Raw genomic sequence first — 19,887 nt, 5'->3', positions numbered from 1 at the left:
ATAGTGCTATGTTAGAACAAAACCTGCTACCAATAGCAAATATATCTCTCCAGATTCATGAACCTTCTCACATAATTTCTCATGACATCTCATCTTAATTCAATGTTCAAGGATGAACCTTACTATTATTTTTGTATAAACATGTGTGGCAACCTGTAAGCACCGTGAATTCCATTATGAAAATGTAATGGCCACATACTTAAACCTGCATAATTCATAAAACACAAATGACAATAAAATCACAAGATAATACAGTTTTACTTGAATTTATAAATATATGCATTTTTATCATATTTGAGGCATCTGGCTACTTTGTGCATCTGTAATAAACCTTTGCAGCACCAAATGATGAATGCGAATGATGTACACCCCTTCAAATACAATTGGACAGTAATATATATATATATATACAGTTGCCTATACCTGTGGCATATTCAAATTAGTATCGTTTTCCAAAAATTATGATCATCACTCTAACACAAGACATGGTTTCTTTGATATCTTGTTGAAAACTGTTTTTAATGTCAGTGAACGTAGAGTCCGTATCAATCCCAGTACAGGCAATATAATGAAGACTTTCATATTCACAGTCAAATATCAAAACACACAGATCTGTGCCACAGCTGATGACTGAGAGTGGATTTATTCTCCACATGGCAGCCAAACCTCCAATGCAGTATGATAGCCTCCAACCACTAGAATATCGTTCTTATAGTCAAACTCTGTTACTTGCCAAACCTGAGAACTAATGACAGTAATTGTTTCTGGTCTCTGAGTTGGTGTGGATATTCGAACCGTTCCATCAGTTGAACTTGTGAGGATGCTGCCCATTCCATGCTGCACGCATGTCAGGCGTGCTCTGTGCCCAACTTTGTATGAATCAACAATATTGAAATGCCCTTGAGCTGGATTTATGAGATGTAAATTTCCCTTCGAGTCACCGACATAAATAAGGTTGTTGCTGAATGACATGCACAAGGGAACATCATACAGGATTAGTTGCTTCATAACTTTTTCTGCCCTTCGATCCCACACGGTTAACGTACGATCCTCACTGGCAGACACAATTAAGTTGCCAAACATGGACAGGGCTAACACACCACCCCGGTGAGCTCTGTACAGGCTGACCTCAGATTGTCCAACCCTGGTATCAAAGAGCATCACATCCCTCGCTAGTGTTCCAGCTGCCACCAGATTGGTTGTACAGTCTAGTGAGAGGACGGGTGTCCGACATTGAAATGCAGACATTCGTTGAAGACTGGTAGTGAGCTGCCATGACCTTACGGTTGTATCAAAAGAGCATGAGTACAGAGTTTCACCACAAGAGGCTAACTTCGTGACCCAACCTTTGTGGACATCTGATGATATTTGATATGGAACTTCTGTGTCACCATTCACCACATTAGACAGATCCCACAGTACAATGCTACGGTCTTTTGATCCAGACACACACAGCAAGCCAGAATTCATTAAATGTACAGCATTCACAGCTCCCTGATGGATGTCACTTGTTAATATTGGCTTCATTTGAACATCTTTCTTATTCCAAAATTCATACTGATCTTCAATACACACACAGGCTAGTCTCCAGTCAAAGGCATCTGTATCCACGGGAACTGGAGGATATTCATTACCCCACCTCTTCGTAATGCGTGATCTCCATACTGTTATGTCAGAAAGTATTTCATGGAAGCGTTTACATACCAAGCTTAAAGAACGACTAATGAATCTTGCATCCAAATATGAACATATGTGAAGAAAAATCTCTACTGGAATGTTTTCTAAGGACCACTGTTCAACATTGATGTCACTGCATTGAACCGCTGACACATCACACATTTCAATGTTGCTTCTTACACTCTTTACAGTTATTATCAGTTGTAGTATCACTTGGCTGCTTCCACTATGGCAAATACTAGACTGCTTGAGGCGCCGGCTTTCTGAAGACTGACTTCTGTATCCTTCGGCAACTATCCAAAGACTGGTCTGGCGAATGCATTCAACCCCTATTTATAACCTCTGCCGCTGCTATGCAGATGAATCCTCTGTTATAACCGTGGAAACGCCGCTTTGTTGATTCTGCGATTCCTACGCAACGACCCATTGTTATTGCGTTGTCTCTGTGGGAACGCTCTGTGTATTCGTCGTAACCGTGGAGATTCGATGTTCTCGACACAGCGGCTCACTGTTGGGATTAGAGTGCCGCTATTGTTACTTCCTATGTAACGGTCTGTTCTAGCGCTTCCATAGAAGAACCCCGTGTGGAGGCGGGGTCGAATACCTCCACCGTGACCCTGCGAGTCGTAGGAGGCGACGAAAAGGGAAGTCTCAATTCTGAGACAGTAAAATATGGTCGCGAGGCCCAAGGGACTCGGACCCGAGTAAGACTGCGCTGGCAAGGTCCAGCAGCGTATACAAAAGACAGACCCGTCCTCTCGTCAGAGAAGGCGCCCCACAGAAACAAGACCGTAACTGTCAAACGATAATAATTAATATCCGGTCATGAGCCCCAAATGGGGCTCGACACCAAGACTTACTGACTGACTGACCGTCAGTCGCAATGTAACTCTGACTATGACTCTGACTCTGACTTCCATAGAAGTGACTCTTCCGGATTCCAAACATGTTACAATATTAATATCCTTAGTACTAGTAGCTCTGTGTCTTATCGTTCATAATTTATACAATTTATACAATTTATATAATACATACACATGGAAGAGTTTAAATGAATGTAGACGTAAACTCTTCCCAGAATTCTCTTTTGTTGCAAAGGAATGGGAAATAAATGGAGGGACGCTACCTTGGGGCAATATAGAATATGTCATACTGCAGTTTATTTTGCTGTGAAACAAATGATGCATGTGTCCTATAGCATTCAACGCGCCGTCATCTGTTTTCTCCCTTCTCCGGCTGTCGATGAATGATGGTGTTCTTATCTTGAAGCAATGTGACCCTGTAAAGGTCCTTCATCTCTGTCATAGACCATTGTTCCTCGTGAACCGTTCGTGTTTAGTTTGAACCATTTAAATGCAGAAGATAATGAGCGAAAAATTATTGAATGCTTATCACTTATATCCCATTTTCTTTGCAACATCAAACACATTATTAAAATTAGATTTCTAGTAACTGAATAATTCCAGTTATTTTTCCTTATTTAAAATTCAGCTGACATTACAAGCTGAAGAATTCAAAAAAAAATATTGGACTATTTCTGTTTTAGATATGTTAACTTTCTTTTACAGTTGAATTCCGTTATTTTAAAGTTAAGAACCTTGTATTTAATCACGACGTGACAGGAATTTCATGCAGATAATGTCGTTTATTTCCTTGCGTTGAAGATACAGGCAGGAAGTTAGAGTTTTGATGGACTAAGTAAGTAGATAAGTAACCCCATGAATCTGAGTACATATTGAGAAGTTACGTTAATCATGAAATTCCGTCTTCCATGGAGTTAGAAGATTTATTGCCATTAGCACACGAGCACTCCATTTTTCCAATCCTGAATTATATTAACCAGTTCCAATCTACCCGACCCTGCCTAACAACGCTGTTATCTCGTGCCGTCTTACGCCACCGAGGGGGGGAGGGAGCGCTACGTTACCGCCACGTGCCGCTGGGGATGTAGGGGTCCTCCATTGCGCAACATGTCACAATATGTTCTAATATTATTTTCTTATTTTTTTCCTAGGTCCATTTACTCCTTTCCTTTCAGGCTCTGATACCAAAATTTTTTATTCATCTTAATTTTCGTCTCTGGGTGAAATAAAACTGAAGGGGTTCATTCATACCAATTTCCAAAAAATAAACACAGGTTCAGTTGTCAAATTGTAGTTAAAATGAGAATATAAACCGCTTTTATATTTATAAGTTTTGAGGTTTTCACGGCGATGACAATGAAGAAAGTCGTCTTCTGGGTTTAGGCACCATGTATTCTTCGTTTTGGCCGACGTTTCGGAGGAACGTAGCGCCTCCATCTTCAGAGCAGTTGAATGGCTTGGAATGCGGAGAGCANAGTAGCTACTGCTCTCCGCATTCCAAGCCATTCAACTGCTACGTTCCTCCGAAACGTCGGCCAAAACGAAGAATACACGGTGCCTAAACCCAGAAGACGACTTTCTTCATCGCTTTTATATTTGATCACTAGAGCTATGATTACATATAAATAGAGAATGCATAAGCTTACATTCAGGTTATTAACATTATTAATTTATAGAACAACAGTAACATCATGAATTATGCTATGAAGTCCTTAAACATTTACCATAATATTTTCTGAACCAGCAGTAGCATTTATATGTAGAAGGAATGTGATATTTTGAGATGCGTCTTGGGCTTACTTCGAAATTTAATTCTTAAAGAATCTGAGGCAAATAAATCCCCACAAAAAAAAACTCCGTGGCCTGTAGTACGTAAGCGAACTATACCGACCGAGCGACCGCCTCTTNCTTGTCGGCGAAATTAGTACCAACTTTAGAGGATAGAGGGTGTCGCGTGGTCAGCGCAACGAAACCCCACGGGCGTTAATTTTGGTTTTCTAGAGCGGAGCCGCTGTTTCCTTGAAATAACTCCTAAATTATCCTCACGAGGCCGTTCCAGANTTTTTTCCTAGGTCCATTTACTCCTTTCCTTTCAGGCTCTGATACCAAAATTTTTTATTCATCTTAATTTTCGTCTCTGGGTGAAATAAAACTGAAGGGGTTCATTCATACCAATTTCCAAAAAATAAACACAGGTTCAGTTGTCAAATTGTAGTTAAAATGAGAATATAAACCGCTTTTATATTNTCTGTAGCCAGGAACTCTGACCACTAGACCATAGAGGCGGTCTAAACAAACCCCCACAACCTGTCTTAAAGCAGTGGGATCGATAGAAATATAGTCTTCTTAATAAAACTTAACTCATTTGTGAAAAAAATAAAATACCACTTTTATCCTGCACGAATATTCACAATAAAGGAAGTCAGCATTACTTGTATGTGTCTTTCCACTTCATGCGTCATGTAGCCTCTAGCTGGCTAAACTTTACCAATAATAAATGGTAAAATGTGGCGAAAAAGCGACCTCGTTATACGAGAAGAACCCCGCGAAAATAACCTGCTAAAGTTGCTTGTTTCCTGGTCGAAAGTCGAGACCAGTACTTCCACCATGTATGTTCAATGGAAACATTATAGGAATTGATATTGCTATTGCAGGTGTGGGCCAGACGAAGCTGTGTTGAAGAGTCCATAGGCAGGGAGAAGGAATTTGCTTCCATCCAATTCTACTGACCGAACTGAACGCTATGTTTTGTTCGTAACATTAACAGGTTCAGTTGGAGTGACACCCTAGGGTACGATTAATGCAGCAGGTATAGATGAGTGAGCAGTTTCACAATCCTGCCGCTTTACCTCTAAAAGTACAACCCTACTGCTCACTGGTTAGTAACATGGGCCAGTTCCAGCCCTTGTCGAGGCTGGAACCCTGGTCATCCATCCCGTAGCCACTCAGTTCTCTAACTGGATGATGTGAGCCGTCTCAGCAGTGGCGTTAGGTTTTTCTTGTAATGTGATTTTAAAGGGCTGCAGTTTTAAGGTACAGGTTGAACCAGACCCTTCGTACTAGATTATTGAATGAGATGCTGAGGGAGGAACTCATAAGAAATTCCCTTTAAATGAAAGACCAAACGGCATGCTGTCTCTTTTAATTTATATTGTATGCATTTCCTTGCTGATTAATAACATATTGTGAAGTGGATTGCGTAAATGGAAGTGGGGGTCGCGCGAACTCTGTGATCTAGCGAGTGACGTCACATACCCCCACTCCGTCCATCAGTACGCAACGCTCGGTAACATCCTCTCCCCCGCGGTATTTCTTCATGCCGTGCCGAGTAGAGCCGAAGTGAGCCGAATCGAAGCACGCTGGTTACTACACAGTAGTAAACAACTCTCGACAGCGTTGCACAGCAACACCTGTAAACAAGGCGACTAGGTAACAGGGAAGCGAGCCGTTTTCCCGTTGTCCGTTTGAGGATTTATAAGAGAACTGCACTGCGACTGCCGTGATAGCGATTACTGCTAGAAATAGGGCATAATCTGCTGTACAATACCTGGATTGACAGAGGCCTTGTATATATTGTACATCGAAGGTATAAGTGTGGATTTGTAAATTATGTAAATACAGACAGTTGACTTATTAATACAGACTGACTGACAAATGACAGACCCGACCTCTCGTCAGAGAGGGCGCCCCACATAGACAAGACAGTAACTTTCATTCAAAAGAAATATCTGGGGCTCGACACCAAGACAGACAGACTGACTGACCGTCAGTTGTAACATGACTTTGACTTTGACTAAGGAGTTAGTTGAAATATAGCAACCGCCGGAGTAACAGTGAAGTTCCAACACCCGTTGGAGTCAGTCGGCCAGTTCTTAGTGTAGCTCCGAACAGAACGGAAACCAACTCGCATCCGAAAAAGGGAATAGAAGACTTCACCGAGATCAGTGGCACAAGAAGTAATTATAACAGTGAAGTAGTGGATAGTAATTATACTCGTGAGTGTGTAAACATGTTTGTTCAATAAAGATTCGCTAAATGCGAGACCCACCTAAAGTTATTTGTGGCGTGACATACACATACACTCGTCTACATATATGAATATAACATGATGTATTAATCGAAATTATTTATTTTATTAATGACTTAGAAACCCAGTAATTTCAATTGAAATAATAATGCTTGTCTATTCTCGGTCAATCAGACCTCACTTATGGAATTTTTATTAGAGTTACTGCAATAATGTATAATTGGGAACGGCAGGAAACAAAAATTCATTTAGGAATAAATCTAAGCCAGATTTAATCCGGCGAATATTTGTTGTTATTCAGTGCAGAAGCTTTTCCTCCTCTCTGTTATCTAAACATATAAAGGTTACGAAATGAAGATCTAGAATTATATCTGATATTTTCTTTGGCAGTGAAAATTATGCTCTTGTTCTAAGGGAAGTTCATATACTGTGGCTGCATGAGAACAAGCTGATGGAAAATATATTTGGACCTAAGATGATGCAGCGGATGGATATAGAAATCTGCATAATGGAGAGCCTCATTATGTGCACTTTATACCAGATATTGTTAGAGATCTCAAGTCATAAAAATGAATGTGTAGGCTAAATAACTCACAAGATTCAAAATTAGTCAAAAAGCCAGGCGAAGAGAGAAAACTTGGGCGACCTAATCTTAGATGGAAAGATATTATTAACTTAGATATTAAATAACTAAATTTAAGGTTGTGGAATGAACTCGTCATACTGAACGATATATTTGAGTATCCACATCTTGTGAATTTCGGGTTCCAACAATAAACGGATAACTTCTTGAGTAGTTGAGCGACCATGAACTACATAAAAGGGACTTTGCTCCAGAGAGTTAGTGATCGGCCTTGAAGTTAATCTGTTGCAGAAACCTGCTTGATCCCTGTAGTAATCGTCCACATCCGCATGGTCTACACTGCTTACAGATATCAAGTAGAATTTTCAAAATTCTCGTCAACTACAGACCTACAAATATTGCTGTGCTGAGAGTTATTATTATTATTATTTATTCTTTGCAATCACTGTACTGAAAATGTTGTTTGTACACTATAACGTGTGCGAACGTTTTTCAATCGCAAATGGAATATATAAAATTCCCCCACCATACAGATTCTGAATACCAGAGACCCTTTAAGCTTGATACGTACATTTTTTGATGGTTGAATATTAACTATTCGTTAGAAATGTTATTTCACCAGAATTTGAGGCACTAAAAACGTATAACTATATTATATTATTATTACTCTTGTTAGTAGTAGTAGTAGTAGTAGTAATGATGTTGTGGCGGTAGTAGTGGTGGTGGTGGTGGTGGTAGTAGTAGTAGGAGTAGCGGTAGTAGTAATAGTGGTTGTTATGATGACGGTGATGGTAGTATTAGTGTTGGTAGTGTGGTTATAAGAGTATGGGTGGTGTGGCGTTAGTAGGGGTGGTAGTATTGGTAGTATCTTTGATTCTGGAGGCGGTGATGGCAGTAGTAACAATGGCGATGGTATTTGTAGTAATAGTGGTGGTGATGGTGGTGGAGGCGGCAGCGACGGGGGGCGGTAGCGGTGGCGGCGGTGTTGGTAGAGTTAGTGGGTTTTGCTTTGATAGAGGTGGTGGTAATAGATAGGTGGGTGGGTGGGTGGGCGGTCTGGTGGGTAAATAGTGAGGTGGGCAGGTGGGTGGGTAGGTAGGTAGGTAGGTAGGTAAAGGCATTTTCATTCAGCTGCAGAATAAAGAGACCTACAAAGTTTGAATTTGTTTATTGTTTAGATGAACTGCATGCTATGTTATGAGGCTCTCGGTAAAATAAATTATACATTGTTGTGTTTGTACCTAGTTTTCTCTCGATGTTATCTTGTAATGAAATTGCATACCCCAAGACGTTTCTAAAGCTGAATTATCGCCGAAGTCAGGACTTTTGAAGGAGAACATATCCAATAAAGTATATGTCACTAGCCAGTTACTATCGTAATTTCCTAAAAGTATGTCTGAAAGGGAAGATTTGAGATACACTAAGCATTTAATCAACGTCTGATTCGCACAGATCTTGACCGACACTCTATGCACTAAACTAGTATCCACAAACAACTTTCTTTCTTCCGTTTCGAACCTTTTAACACCGCCACGGGGTTCTGAAACTTCTGGAGAGATTGAGGGACATGCGGTCTTTATTTCGGGTTCTCTCATCTCTAAATATCACCCAAGCGGGAAAGCGATGAGGAAATAACGACTTGGCAAAGTTCTGGTACAGCCAGCTCCTGCGGATGGTAGCAGGGAGAGAAAGTCAGTGTGTCTATCTATATCTCTACCGACGTCACGAATCCAAGCCTTTCAGTCGTCTCCGGGGTGAGTAAATAGAAGAGATGACACTGCGTAAGTCGGATTTTAAAACGCCACAGTAAAATAGAAAAGAAAGGGTGATGGAAAGACAATGAAACTTTTAAATTCGATTGAAAAAATAAATTACTTTCTAAACTCGGTGTTTCCTGTGTTTGCATTAGGTCTGCATAATGTCTTCATCACTTCGTGACTCGGATATTTAACTATATTAATATAATTTTTTTCTTTACTGCGATATTCATTTTCTGGGTTGCCTGCACGAAATGAAAACAACAAGAGAAAAGAGAAAAGAACAAAGACAGTGGATTGCAAGAGACATTAGATATCATTAAAAGTACAGAGAACAAAGCTGTTATTCATCTTGCTATAACTGCATGCTCCCGTATTCAGTAAGCGTGAACCTAACCGCAACTAACTTGCGGGTTTAAAATGAATGTTTCTTGTCATTTCTGTTACCGAAAGGCGGTACCAACATTCTGTAATTAAAAGGGGAATGTTACGTTATTCATAAAGGAATATTAATGACGTTGAATTCCGCAGAAGCTTTCTCAACCGACGTATGAAGGTTGTTGGTGTAACATGTCGCCTGGACGGGCCCATTTTCTGAGCTTTTTACTTCGAAACTGTGATCCTATACAGACAAGAAAACAGAAGAAGTAGGGAGGGTGTGAGATGGATGTGCGAAAAATGAAGTCATTGACGGAAGTGTATCCTTTATGACGTAAGATGGGTAGAGGGGAGAGAGAGAGATCATCTCTTGTGTGAACAAATTGCGTATAATAAAATCAAGAGTGGCATTCTGCAGTAAAGTGACTTGTATTGCGCCGGCTTCTGTCGGAGAGTCTTATAACATGAGATCATATTGAACTAACAGATGGGTGCAGTGGTAACGCTGTAAATTTTTAGTCCAGCTGTGCTAGGTTGAATCTCGTTCCGGGAAACTCTTCTTCTGACCGAGAATGTTAATGGTTTCCTATAGTTTTTCCAGGGAAATCTTACCTCTGTTAAGCCGCACCAGCTACCTTCAAAATCCCTTCTAATTCATCATTCATCGCCCTTCTACCATTCAGCTATTCCAGATGGTCATAACATTGTAAAGGAAACAACATGTAAACAAGGTACAGGACCGTGCCATAGCTTAGGCGGTTAGTCGTCAGCTTCCCACCGCGGCGCCCCCGGTTCGAAACCAGGTCAGGTCATATGGGATTTATGGTGGACAAAGATGCACGGGGGAAGATTTTCTCCGAGTACTTCAATTTCCCCTGTGAACTCTACTTCCACCGATTGCTCCACACTCATCATCTATCATCCGGGGCTGGTACAGTAGACCACTTAGCGGCCGACGTACCAATTGGACTCAGTCTCACCCCATCCAAAGGAACTAAGAAAAGGGCTATCGTTGAATTGTTCCTCAACTTACTGAACTCAGCGGCCTCCGTAGTCTAGGGGTAACGTTCCAACCTCATTACTCAAGGTACGCGGGTTAAACCCGGCGGAGGTCGTGGAAAGTTTCCCANTCATAAATGTTAAGTTGGTAAGGATTTGGAAGAAATCGACCGCATTTGACACGGAGATACTATCCTGAGGCTATCTGAGATCAGGCCAGAATTCGATCAGCACGTAGCTTGTCTTGTCGCTGCAGTTATCGTAAACCGGGCTTTTTTTTTTTGTAAAACTTTTGCAGATTTATAGGTGTGAGAACTGTTGTCATATCGTACTTCCTGAAACTTGAAACCTCTAGACGGCTGTGTCTACTGGTCTTTACTCTGACCAGCCATGCAACAAGACACACCAAATTGCTTACAAGAGATACTCTTCGTTTCTGTTCCGTTCTTTTTGCCTTTATATTTTTTCGTGGTTTTGTTTTTCACCAGTTTTTAACCCCGTTCCTTTCCTCTTTCCTACAGGAGTTCAGCTTTCCAACTAATTCCCGTGAACAGCTATTCCGAAACCAGTGATTCCTGAATCGTCCAAATGTTCCTGCCTGTCCAATAACCCAGCGTTCCGCTACGTACACAATCCCCCTTATCCACTTTATTTCCGCTAGCATGAGGTGGTTAAGGTAGGCAAACTGCACGGCATGAAGTAAAGCGCGAGAAACATAGCTTGGCCCCTGGGTCGTGCTACACAAAAATCGCAAACTAATGATAAAATCCTAATTCAGAGTAAGTGTCGTCACCACAACCACGACTATCGTTTTCGTTACAGTTTCAAACGCCTGCTGGGTAGTTCGTGGGGTGAGGTGAGACTGAGTCCACTTGTTACGTCGGCTACTAACTGCCATACTGTACCAGCCCGGGATAATATATTATGGGTGTGGAGCTGTCGGTGTAATGAGAATTGGCAAGGGAAACCGAAATACTCGGAGAAATCCTGCTCAAATATCACTTTGTCCACCATAAATTCCACAATAATTGACCTGGGATCCAATCCGGGACGCCGCAGTAGGAAGCAAGTGACTAACTGAAGCGGAGGACTTTGTACGTGGGGGCGTCGAAATAGTCACTTGGTTCCATAAAATATTGACCCAAGTGACGTAATCTTAAATAAGCTAAGGCCTCACATCCACACAGGATATGTGTGGCTATCCGTGGTAGGTAACTGTCGGTAAAACATGTATTCTTCCTCCAAATATAAAAATAGCTAGTAAGCCCTTCGAAACTGTGGTAGAGTTACGATATTTTGAAACGAAAACAACAAATTAAAATTCATTTACGAATGAACCTTTAGCGGCGTACACTGGAAGGAAGAAAAGTTAGTTACTAAGTAGGTTTTCAACCAATTATTATTTGAATGTTGGGTTTGGAAATCTCTGGTAACAGAAACCCATGTAGATTATGGAGATGATGAAGAAATCGAGAGTTCTGCTTTGCGTATTTATAGTGCTGCGTAGTCCGTTGGAAGTCTACCGGAATTTCGAAGGAATATGTCACTTCCACTTTCATAGCTGAAGAGTAAGTCAAACAATAAAACAGCAAAACTGTGCTTGCTGCCTACTTCATGCCGGTTTCTTGCGTATACACGTATTTTCGCTCCTCGCCAGTGGCAACGACTTATCGGGAGCTCCGGTGGAGGCGCCACCTGACTGCCATGTTATGACATTTGCTTAGTGTTACGTAAATGAATGCGTTAAATTAAAATAAACTTAGGAATAGATAAAAAAATGCGTTGATATTTAATTAGGTCTGCTAGAACAATGTGTGTGACGCCGTCTACAGCCAGATATTTTTATGCGATTTTTAGGTGCCGTTATTTTGTACCTCCATACGAAATTTCGTATGCATAGTTGAAATGACTCATTAGTTATCGCAGTTAATCCGAAAGTTAAATATAAATTTTATTCTGTTATAAATGTGATGCTGTTGGTACTTCCACATAAAAATATCGAAAGAACCTCGTAGCGTTATTTTTGAAACTAGAAGAATAACAGAAAATAGAGAGCCGAAATAGTTTACAAGGTTATCTTGTCCACACAAAGTTTCGTGAAAATCTTCCAGTTGGTTCTAATGCGATTAAGGAGGAGTAGACACACAGACGCAATGACGTAGACACGGATTTTTTTTATTTGAGATTGATTCATACAATCTGTCCAATTAAGGACAATGAGCACTTTTGGCGACTGATGTGGTGACTATGTCATTAACAGTGTTAATAAGGCTATCCCAGTAGATACCTTAAGATTTGTGGCATGTATACACTTAAAACTAGCTAAATCTATCAGATGCGTCTGACGGTTTGAATCTTTTTAATCTCCTAACTTCATCTTCATGGGTTAGTAGTGAGGCTGCAAGTTCGTTTGGATGTACTTGTAGTCTCCGACTGTACTTAGCACTACACTTTTTAATTTCTTCTCGCACTGTAGATACACTTAATTCCTTATGTAACACTGTATTGGGCACGTACCAGGGCTCATCAACTATTTCCCTGAGAACCTTGTTCTGAAATCATTGTAGTATTTCCAGGTTTGAATTACTGGCTGTTCCCCACAGTGATATACCGTACGTCCATATAGGTTTGAGTATTGCCTTGTAGAGTAAGAGTTTGCTTTTAACAGATAGTTGTGATCTTCGTCCGATTATCCAGTACAGTTGCCGAATTTTCAGGCCCAATTGTTTTCTTTTCCTGAAGATATGTTTCCGCCATGTTAGCCGGCGATCTAAATGTATGCCAAGATGCAAGATCTGCTTGCGATAGTTGTGAGTCATTTAGTGTAACTGGCGGGCATTGTCCTTTTTTTCGTAGTAAATGTTACCTGGATCGATTTGCTCTCATTGACTTTGATCTTCCACTTTCTTAGCCATTTTTGCATGTCATGGAGGTTTTCTTGAAGACATCTAGATGCCGTAGCAGGATCCGTATGGGTTGCTAAAACAGCGGTGTCATCAGCATATGTTGCAGTCATGGTCATTTCGGTAGTAGGTAGGTCTGCAGTGTAAAGGAGGTATAGTAACGGGCCTAGTACGCTGCCTTGAGGTACCCCAGCTAGTATAGGGTAGATTTCAGTGTAGAAATCTTCATGTTTGACGAAGAAGTATCTTTGCGTAAGGTAAGATTTTAAGATGGAGAACATATTATGGGGCAGATTTGACTTTAGTTTGTAACAGAGTCCCTGGTGCCACACCTTGTCAAATGCTTGGCTAATATCGAGAAAGGCTGCTGTACAGAACTTCTTTTCTTCTAGGGCGTTGGAGGCTTCTTTCACTACTCTATGTACCTGTTCAATAGTACCGTGCTTGCTTCTGAAACCAAACTGATGGCTTGGTATTAATTTCTGTTCTTCTAAGATTGGTGTGAGGCGTTTCAGCAAGAGTTTTTCTAAGACTTTTGAAAGGACTGGTAGAAGACTTATAGGTCTATACGATGCAATCTCTCTGGGATTTTTCGCCGGTTTAGGAACCATGATGATTTGCGCTATTTTCCATTGAATGGGGAAGTGCTCCACTCTCAACACTGAATTGAAGATCATCGTGATTACGTGAAAACACTTCTCAGAGACTTCCTGTAGGACCTTCCCTGTAGTTATGTCATACCCAGGCGCTTTATTTGCGTTGATTTCTTTTTGTATGACTTGTCTGACTTCTTTAATTTTGAATTTTTTTATGGGTGGGGCCATCTGATGCGGTGCTGCAAGGACCCTATTGATCGCCTGCTGGTCTTCTAGGGTACTTTCGATGTCGTTGGGGAGAAATACATTTTGCAAATGCTTGGCAAATGCCATGGCCTTTTGTTCATTGCTTCTTGCCCACTTATCGTCAGAGGTTTTGACTGGCGGTATTGATTGTTGCGGTCTTTTAAGTCGCTTCGTTGCCTTCCATAGCGAATAATCTGTTGCCGTGGTGGCAGTTAAACCAGCCAGATACGTCTGTACGGAATCATCTTTTAGTTTCTGTAGCAAGTTTTTAAGATCTTTTGTAAGTTTATTAAGCTTTTGTTTGTCCGGCTGTGCTCGTGTTAACTGCCACCTTTTTTCTTGCTTTTTTTTCAGCTATCTTTTGTTTTACAATAACTGGACATTCCTCCTTGCAATGGGTGTGCTGTTGGACGGGTGTAGCCTGCCATGCTGCTGTTTGAATGGCTTTAGTTAGGTTTTCAACTGCTGTTTCAATATCCATTGCAGTTTTTAGTGGAATATCTATGGCAATTATTTCGTCCAATTTTTCTCTGAAATAATTCCAGTTTGTACGCTTGTTATACAGTGACGGCCCTTTTACTTTTTAAATTATGTGTGAATAGAGAGTTACTAGAAGTGGGGTGTGATCTAATGAAAGGTCTAAGGATGATTCTATCGAGAATCGTTTCATCTGAATTCCTTTAATTACACAGAAATCGAGCAAATCTGGTATTTTCTTGGTGTCAGTGGGTCAGTATGTCGTTTGCCCCCTGGATAAATAACTTAGGTTATTGTTTCCCAGAGCGGTCAACAGCTCTCTCCCTTTAGTATTAGTGATTCGTGATCCCCAAGCTGTATGTTTGGCGTTAAAATCACCAGCTACTATAAAACTATTGCCCAGTGTTCTGAAGAATTTGTCATAGTCCTTACGACGGAATTTAAGGAAAAGAATATTATTCTTTTTCTAGTATAAGAGATGTTGGATAGGTCAGCCACACGCTCTCAGTAGCTCAAATTATATAGCTTTTAGAATTACGATTATCGAAGAAATTAGAGTGGAAAGAATGGGAAAGTAAGCTGTCACGTCCTAATTTGATATCATATGTAGATAATTTCCAAAAAAAAAACCAAAGAATTCGACGAAAATCCTTTGTGAGGAAATGTTTTCGCGGTCGAGCTTTGAACCAGGTACCTACAGAATACGAAACGGAAACGTCGCCCATTTGACCGCGACTTTTCAGTATCCACATGTGAATGAAAGGCGTGCTTGGCCCCCAGCGACACAGCGACGCAAGGCAAGGGACGCCCGTCTCATTACGAGCCATGTCCTTTGAGGCTGTGAGGACGGGTGACAGCAAAAATTAATAACGAAACGCGGAAGTACAAGGCCACTTTAATTTCGTGACTCGACGGAAGTCAGACCAGCGGACGGCTGACACCCCTTTGATTGCTAGGCGGCAGGGTTCCCAGAGAGAAAGTTTTATTTTTTGTTGGTCATTTAATGACGCTGTCAGTATCGGTGCTTATATATCATCATTAGAGATTAGGTGAGAAAGAAGAGTAACGGAGAGGGAGAAAGAATGATTAATTAAATAACAGATAAACGAAGGATGGAAGGAAAAAAGAAGAGTAAAGACACAAAAATTAAAAGAAGGACGAAATGATCGCTGGAAAGAATGAATGAAGGAGATATAACATATGAAAGAAAACAAAATATAAAGTTATTTGAGCTCGATCAACTGCAGAAAGTATGAAGGGAAAAAGTCGGAAAGAAATGACGCAAGAGAGTGTGGAACTATGCTCCGCTGGCCACGTAGAAAGAAGGAAGAAGAATTGATCTCTTCTCTAGCAATTACAGGAAGAAAGAAAAAATGAATAAAGAAAACAGGAGAGAAAATAGAGAAATACACGTTATTTAAATATGCTGTACCAACTGCATGAACACAGAAGACAGAAAATAAAGAAAGAAATATAGTCGATTATCAGGTCAAGAAATAAATTCCCTCTCATATGAAAGTCGAAGGTAGATTTCCAAGCTCACAAAAACCCGCCGCTGGTTCTTATCCTAAGACTATTTTCGTATTATTTTCCAGCTACTCCGAGATCTTCCACAATTTAACATGTAAATGTTCCCGTTACATACCCTCTCATCACATAACATTTGGTGAAATGTACAGGGAATGGAACTTCTCACTGTGTAAGCTTATCTCATCCCATAATGTTTTCATCTTAAGGCCAATTCCTCTCCTTTGCATCCAGTTCTATCGAACTGAATCCAAGTTTTTCCCATAATTTGAGGAACCAACTTCAAAACCATAGGAAAATCACAATAAAATTATTAGAGCGTCAGATATTTTAATTCTTATTATTTTAGATGTTCCAGCTTTAGCGGATAGAGGGTGTCACGTGGTCAGCGCAATGAATCCCCGAAGCCGAATCTTCGCCGACAAGTGGCGGTAGCTCGGTCGGTAGAGTTCGCTTGCAGACTAAACCCACGGAGTTTGTTTTTTATTTTAGATATGAAACGCGAACATATAAAATTCTGAATTGAATGGTAAGAACCATTTCCCGATTTTAACCTGAACTCAGTTCTTCATGAATGGAANTCGGTCGGTAGAGTTCGCTTGCAGACTAAACCCACGGAGTTTGTTTGTTTTTTAGTTTAGAACATATAAAATTCTGAATTGAATGATAAGAACCATTTCCCGATTTTAACCTGAACTCAATTCTTCTTGAATCGAATTTTGATTTGTTGTTGCTGCTGCTTTAGAATAGGATAATTTTAGTGTTTCACAATTTCGAATATGTGAATCTCTGGTGGTGGTTGTTGGTAATCCACGTACATCTTCATGTAAACAAGGAATATGCAAACACAAGCATCGTTTTGAAGTTTCGTGCTAATTATAGAACACTCATTCATTAATGAGCCAAGAAAAGCGACTGTTATATTTCTGTTACAAAATGCTCTTCCTCCCCCCCCCCTTCCTCCACTGACAGGCTGTAATTGAATTTTTGCTGTAGCTACACGCACTCTGAACTTTTGAGCCGTCTCTCATTTTGGTTGTAGCGTTTTTTTAATTTTCTTTCCGGGAGCAAACGTGGTGTGTAAACAAAGCAATCATTCAAGCTACTACGACTAGAGCAAAATTTCATTAAAGGAATGTGGCAGTTCCCTCTGGCTAATGGCTGCTGCTCTCACCCCTCCAGAACCACCCCCTCTCTGAACTTCTATCCCTTATTAATAAGCAAAGTGACGTAATATGTAACCTGACATTGCTGTAATCTTAAGATTCTGAGAATATATTTTTATGAAGCCTATTTTTTTTTTGTATGAAATCTTTAAACAGAGTGAAAGCAAAGTCAGCAGACTACGATGTTCTTGGGGAAGTACAGAAAACTTTTCAGACGAGAAAGCATGCGTTTGTTAGTGCATATATAAATGACACACTGTATATGCTTAGGTATGTCTGTCTTTATGAACGACGGAGGGAACTGGTAAAAATGAATAGAAATAGCTGTGTTCTTTAGTTTCTGATACAGCGTTCCATTTTTTTTATCACGAGGAAACTAATAGGAAATAAAATTAAGAAATTTCCTTCCACCGTTGAGTTCAGAATCTGTTATTTCCCCTTTCTTATCAAAGAGTCAAAAGAACAATATATACAAAAATATATTTTAGCTGGTATTTTTTAAGTACGAAAATTTGGGTCTCGCCCAATGAGGACACAGATTGTCTATGTTCGTGAATATGTAGCTGAAGAGAACATTTGAATCTTAGATAGGAGTAGCATGAAGCTGAGAAAAATTCATAACTCGGAGCTTCATAACATCTATGTTTTATCTAATGACACTCATTATGACATTCGTCATATTAAGGAGATGTGTGCGAAAACATTATGCATTTTGCATTACAAGTATGTATAAAAATGTATTTGTAAAATCCCGAAGGAAACAATTCATTTGAGAAACCTTGACATAGATAGGAGGATAATAATATATTGAAACTGGCCTTAAATGGCTCCTAGTGTCCAGTGACGCCTCTTTTTATCTCAGAAGTTATTCTCGTTAAGAATCATTCTTAAATCGATAAATCCTTTTTCTCCCATACGAAATGATGTAATAACCAATAGTCCAGTACCTATGCTTAGTCGTCACGTCTGTTTAATGTATTTACCTCAATAAAAAACCAAATATTTAATATTACATTACATTAAAATGAATAGATTAAACCAAATAAATTATAATGGAAACAAAAAATCATATGCCGTTCCTGGCGTTTGTACGTCTGGCGTCCATATGTCGAGGACCACGCACACTACTATTCATCTTTGCCTTTAGTGAGACTCGAACCCAAATCAGAACGGAGTCCTTAGTACACAGGTTAATTTGAAGTCGATAGCCAGTGTATAAGTGACCACTTGAACTGTGACAATGGTCCTACACTCATAATGGTTTAGGTACCAGCGCTGTGGACAAGTGCGCCCCCCCCATTTCACACATAGCGGGACCGGAGACAAGAGTTTCCTCTCCCCTCGACCACCCCTTCACCTAGGATTTCAAACGGCTAGTTTCATGCACACTTATATCCCCGATATGTTTTCTGTGTTGCTAGTTCTCTCTCATTACTGTGTGGAAGTTTCAATCGGAACATTTCTTTCTTGTTGGAAGGGGACAAAGCGCGTACTTCCACTTGACTCGATCTTTCTTTGCTTTCGATGCTTTAAATGACCTGACAACAAAGATAATTCCTTGCAACGTCTTCCTCAAACACGCCCCTATTACACCCTACTTCGAAAATTGACACTCCCATTTTCCGTGTTTCTATTGTCAATCCTTCATTTATGAATCTCTAACATTCAAATTATGCTTATTTCTACCCTGAAGATGGAAGCATTTGGTTCCTCTGATATACTGATAACCACCTACGAAATTTCTGAGTATTATAATTATAACTATAATTCTTATTCGACCATGTATGTCGTGCCGCCTAGAAGCCCGAATATCTTGATTCAAAGCTGTCGTCCACTGCTAGACAACGGCTTCTTAAAACACGTGGCAGGGACAACAAGCTGGAATAGACCATTGCTGAGCGACGCTCGATAAACACATTATAGGAGCCGGGACAGCGCAGTCGGTATAGCGAGTGACGACGGACTGGATGACGGAAGGGTCAGAGTTCGAGTCACGGTAGTGTCAAGAATTTTCTCTTCTCCACGTCGTCCATACTGGATATTGGGCCCACCCAGCCTCCTTTCCAATGGATTCGGGACGTGAAGCTGACCACTCACCTCCAACTAGTGCCGACGTCAAGAAAACCTGATCTATACATTCATGGCATAGTGCTTAACTAAAGAAGCACGAGTACAAGGACAAATTTATCTTGTCATTCTACATGCTGTGATTTCTGTTGTTGAAATGTCTTTAAGTAACAACAGCGTCACCCAGATATAGAGCGTTAAGCCTGGTGTACGGCCGCGCCATAGCTCAAGCGTTTAGTCGCTGGCTTCCCACCGCGGCGGCCCGGGTTCGATCCAGGGTCTGGTCAAGTGGGATTGTGGTGGACAAAGTGACGCTGGGGCAGGTTTTCTCAGAGTACTTCGGTTTCACCTGTCAATCTTCATTCCACCAATTGCTACACAATCACCCTCACCTAGCATCTGGGGCTGGTACAATAGGCCAGAAGTGGCCGCAGTGCAAGGGACTTAGTCCCACCCCACTAACAATTAAAAAAAAAGGCCTGGTTTAGAATATGGGCTGGAACACACAGCAACATCGGTCGTACGACGTCCGTACGGTTCATGCCGAATCAAGTAGTAGAATATAAAGTGTAGTATTCGCTTTCATACGTGACGACATGCGACATCTACGGTACGACAGTC

General features: G+C 40.6%; 3 protein-coding genes across 4 annotated transcripts in view; 2 read left to right on the top strand and 1 right to left on the bottom strand.

Annotated features, from left to right (window-relative positions):
• The window catches only part of LOC111871804 (probable glutamate receptor), a 276,486-nt gene that overhangs the window by 26,433 nt on the left and 230,166 nt on the right, over positions 1–19,887 (top strand). The window lies entirely within an intron of this gene.
• LOC111871814 (neuropeptide CCHamide-2 receptor) overlaps positions 1–19,887 on the top strand; it is a 166,955-nt gene that overhangs the window by 94,581 nt on the left and 52,487 nt on the right. The gene's annotated exons all lie outside the window — the stretch shown is intronic.
• Positions 643–1,846, bottom strand: LOC111871737 (F-box/WD repeat-containing protein 9). Its single transcript, XM_023865039.1, has one exon. The coding sequence runs from the start codon at positions 1,837–1,839 to the stop codon at positions 643–645; it is 1,197 nt and encodes a 398-aa protein (XP_023720807.1). The 5' UTR covers positions 1,840–1,846.

This window comes from Cryptotermes secundus, unplaced genomic scaffold (genome assembly GCF_002891405.2).
Source record: "Cryptotermes secundus unplaced genomic scaffold, Csec_1.0 scaffold428, whole genome shotgun sequence".
NCBI lineage: Eukaryota > Metazoa > Arthropoda > Insecta > Blattodea > Kalotermitidae > Cryptotermes > Cryptotermes secundus.
Note: the sequence above shows the minus strand (reverse complement) of the source record. Positions and strands in the feature narration are given on the sequence as shown.

Excerpts from the sequence above, each read along its gene's own strand:
- LOC111871737 (XM_023865039.1), bottom strand. The coding sequence starts at position 1,839 with ATGTGTGATGTGTCAGCGGTTCAATGCAGTGACATCAATGTTGAACAG.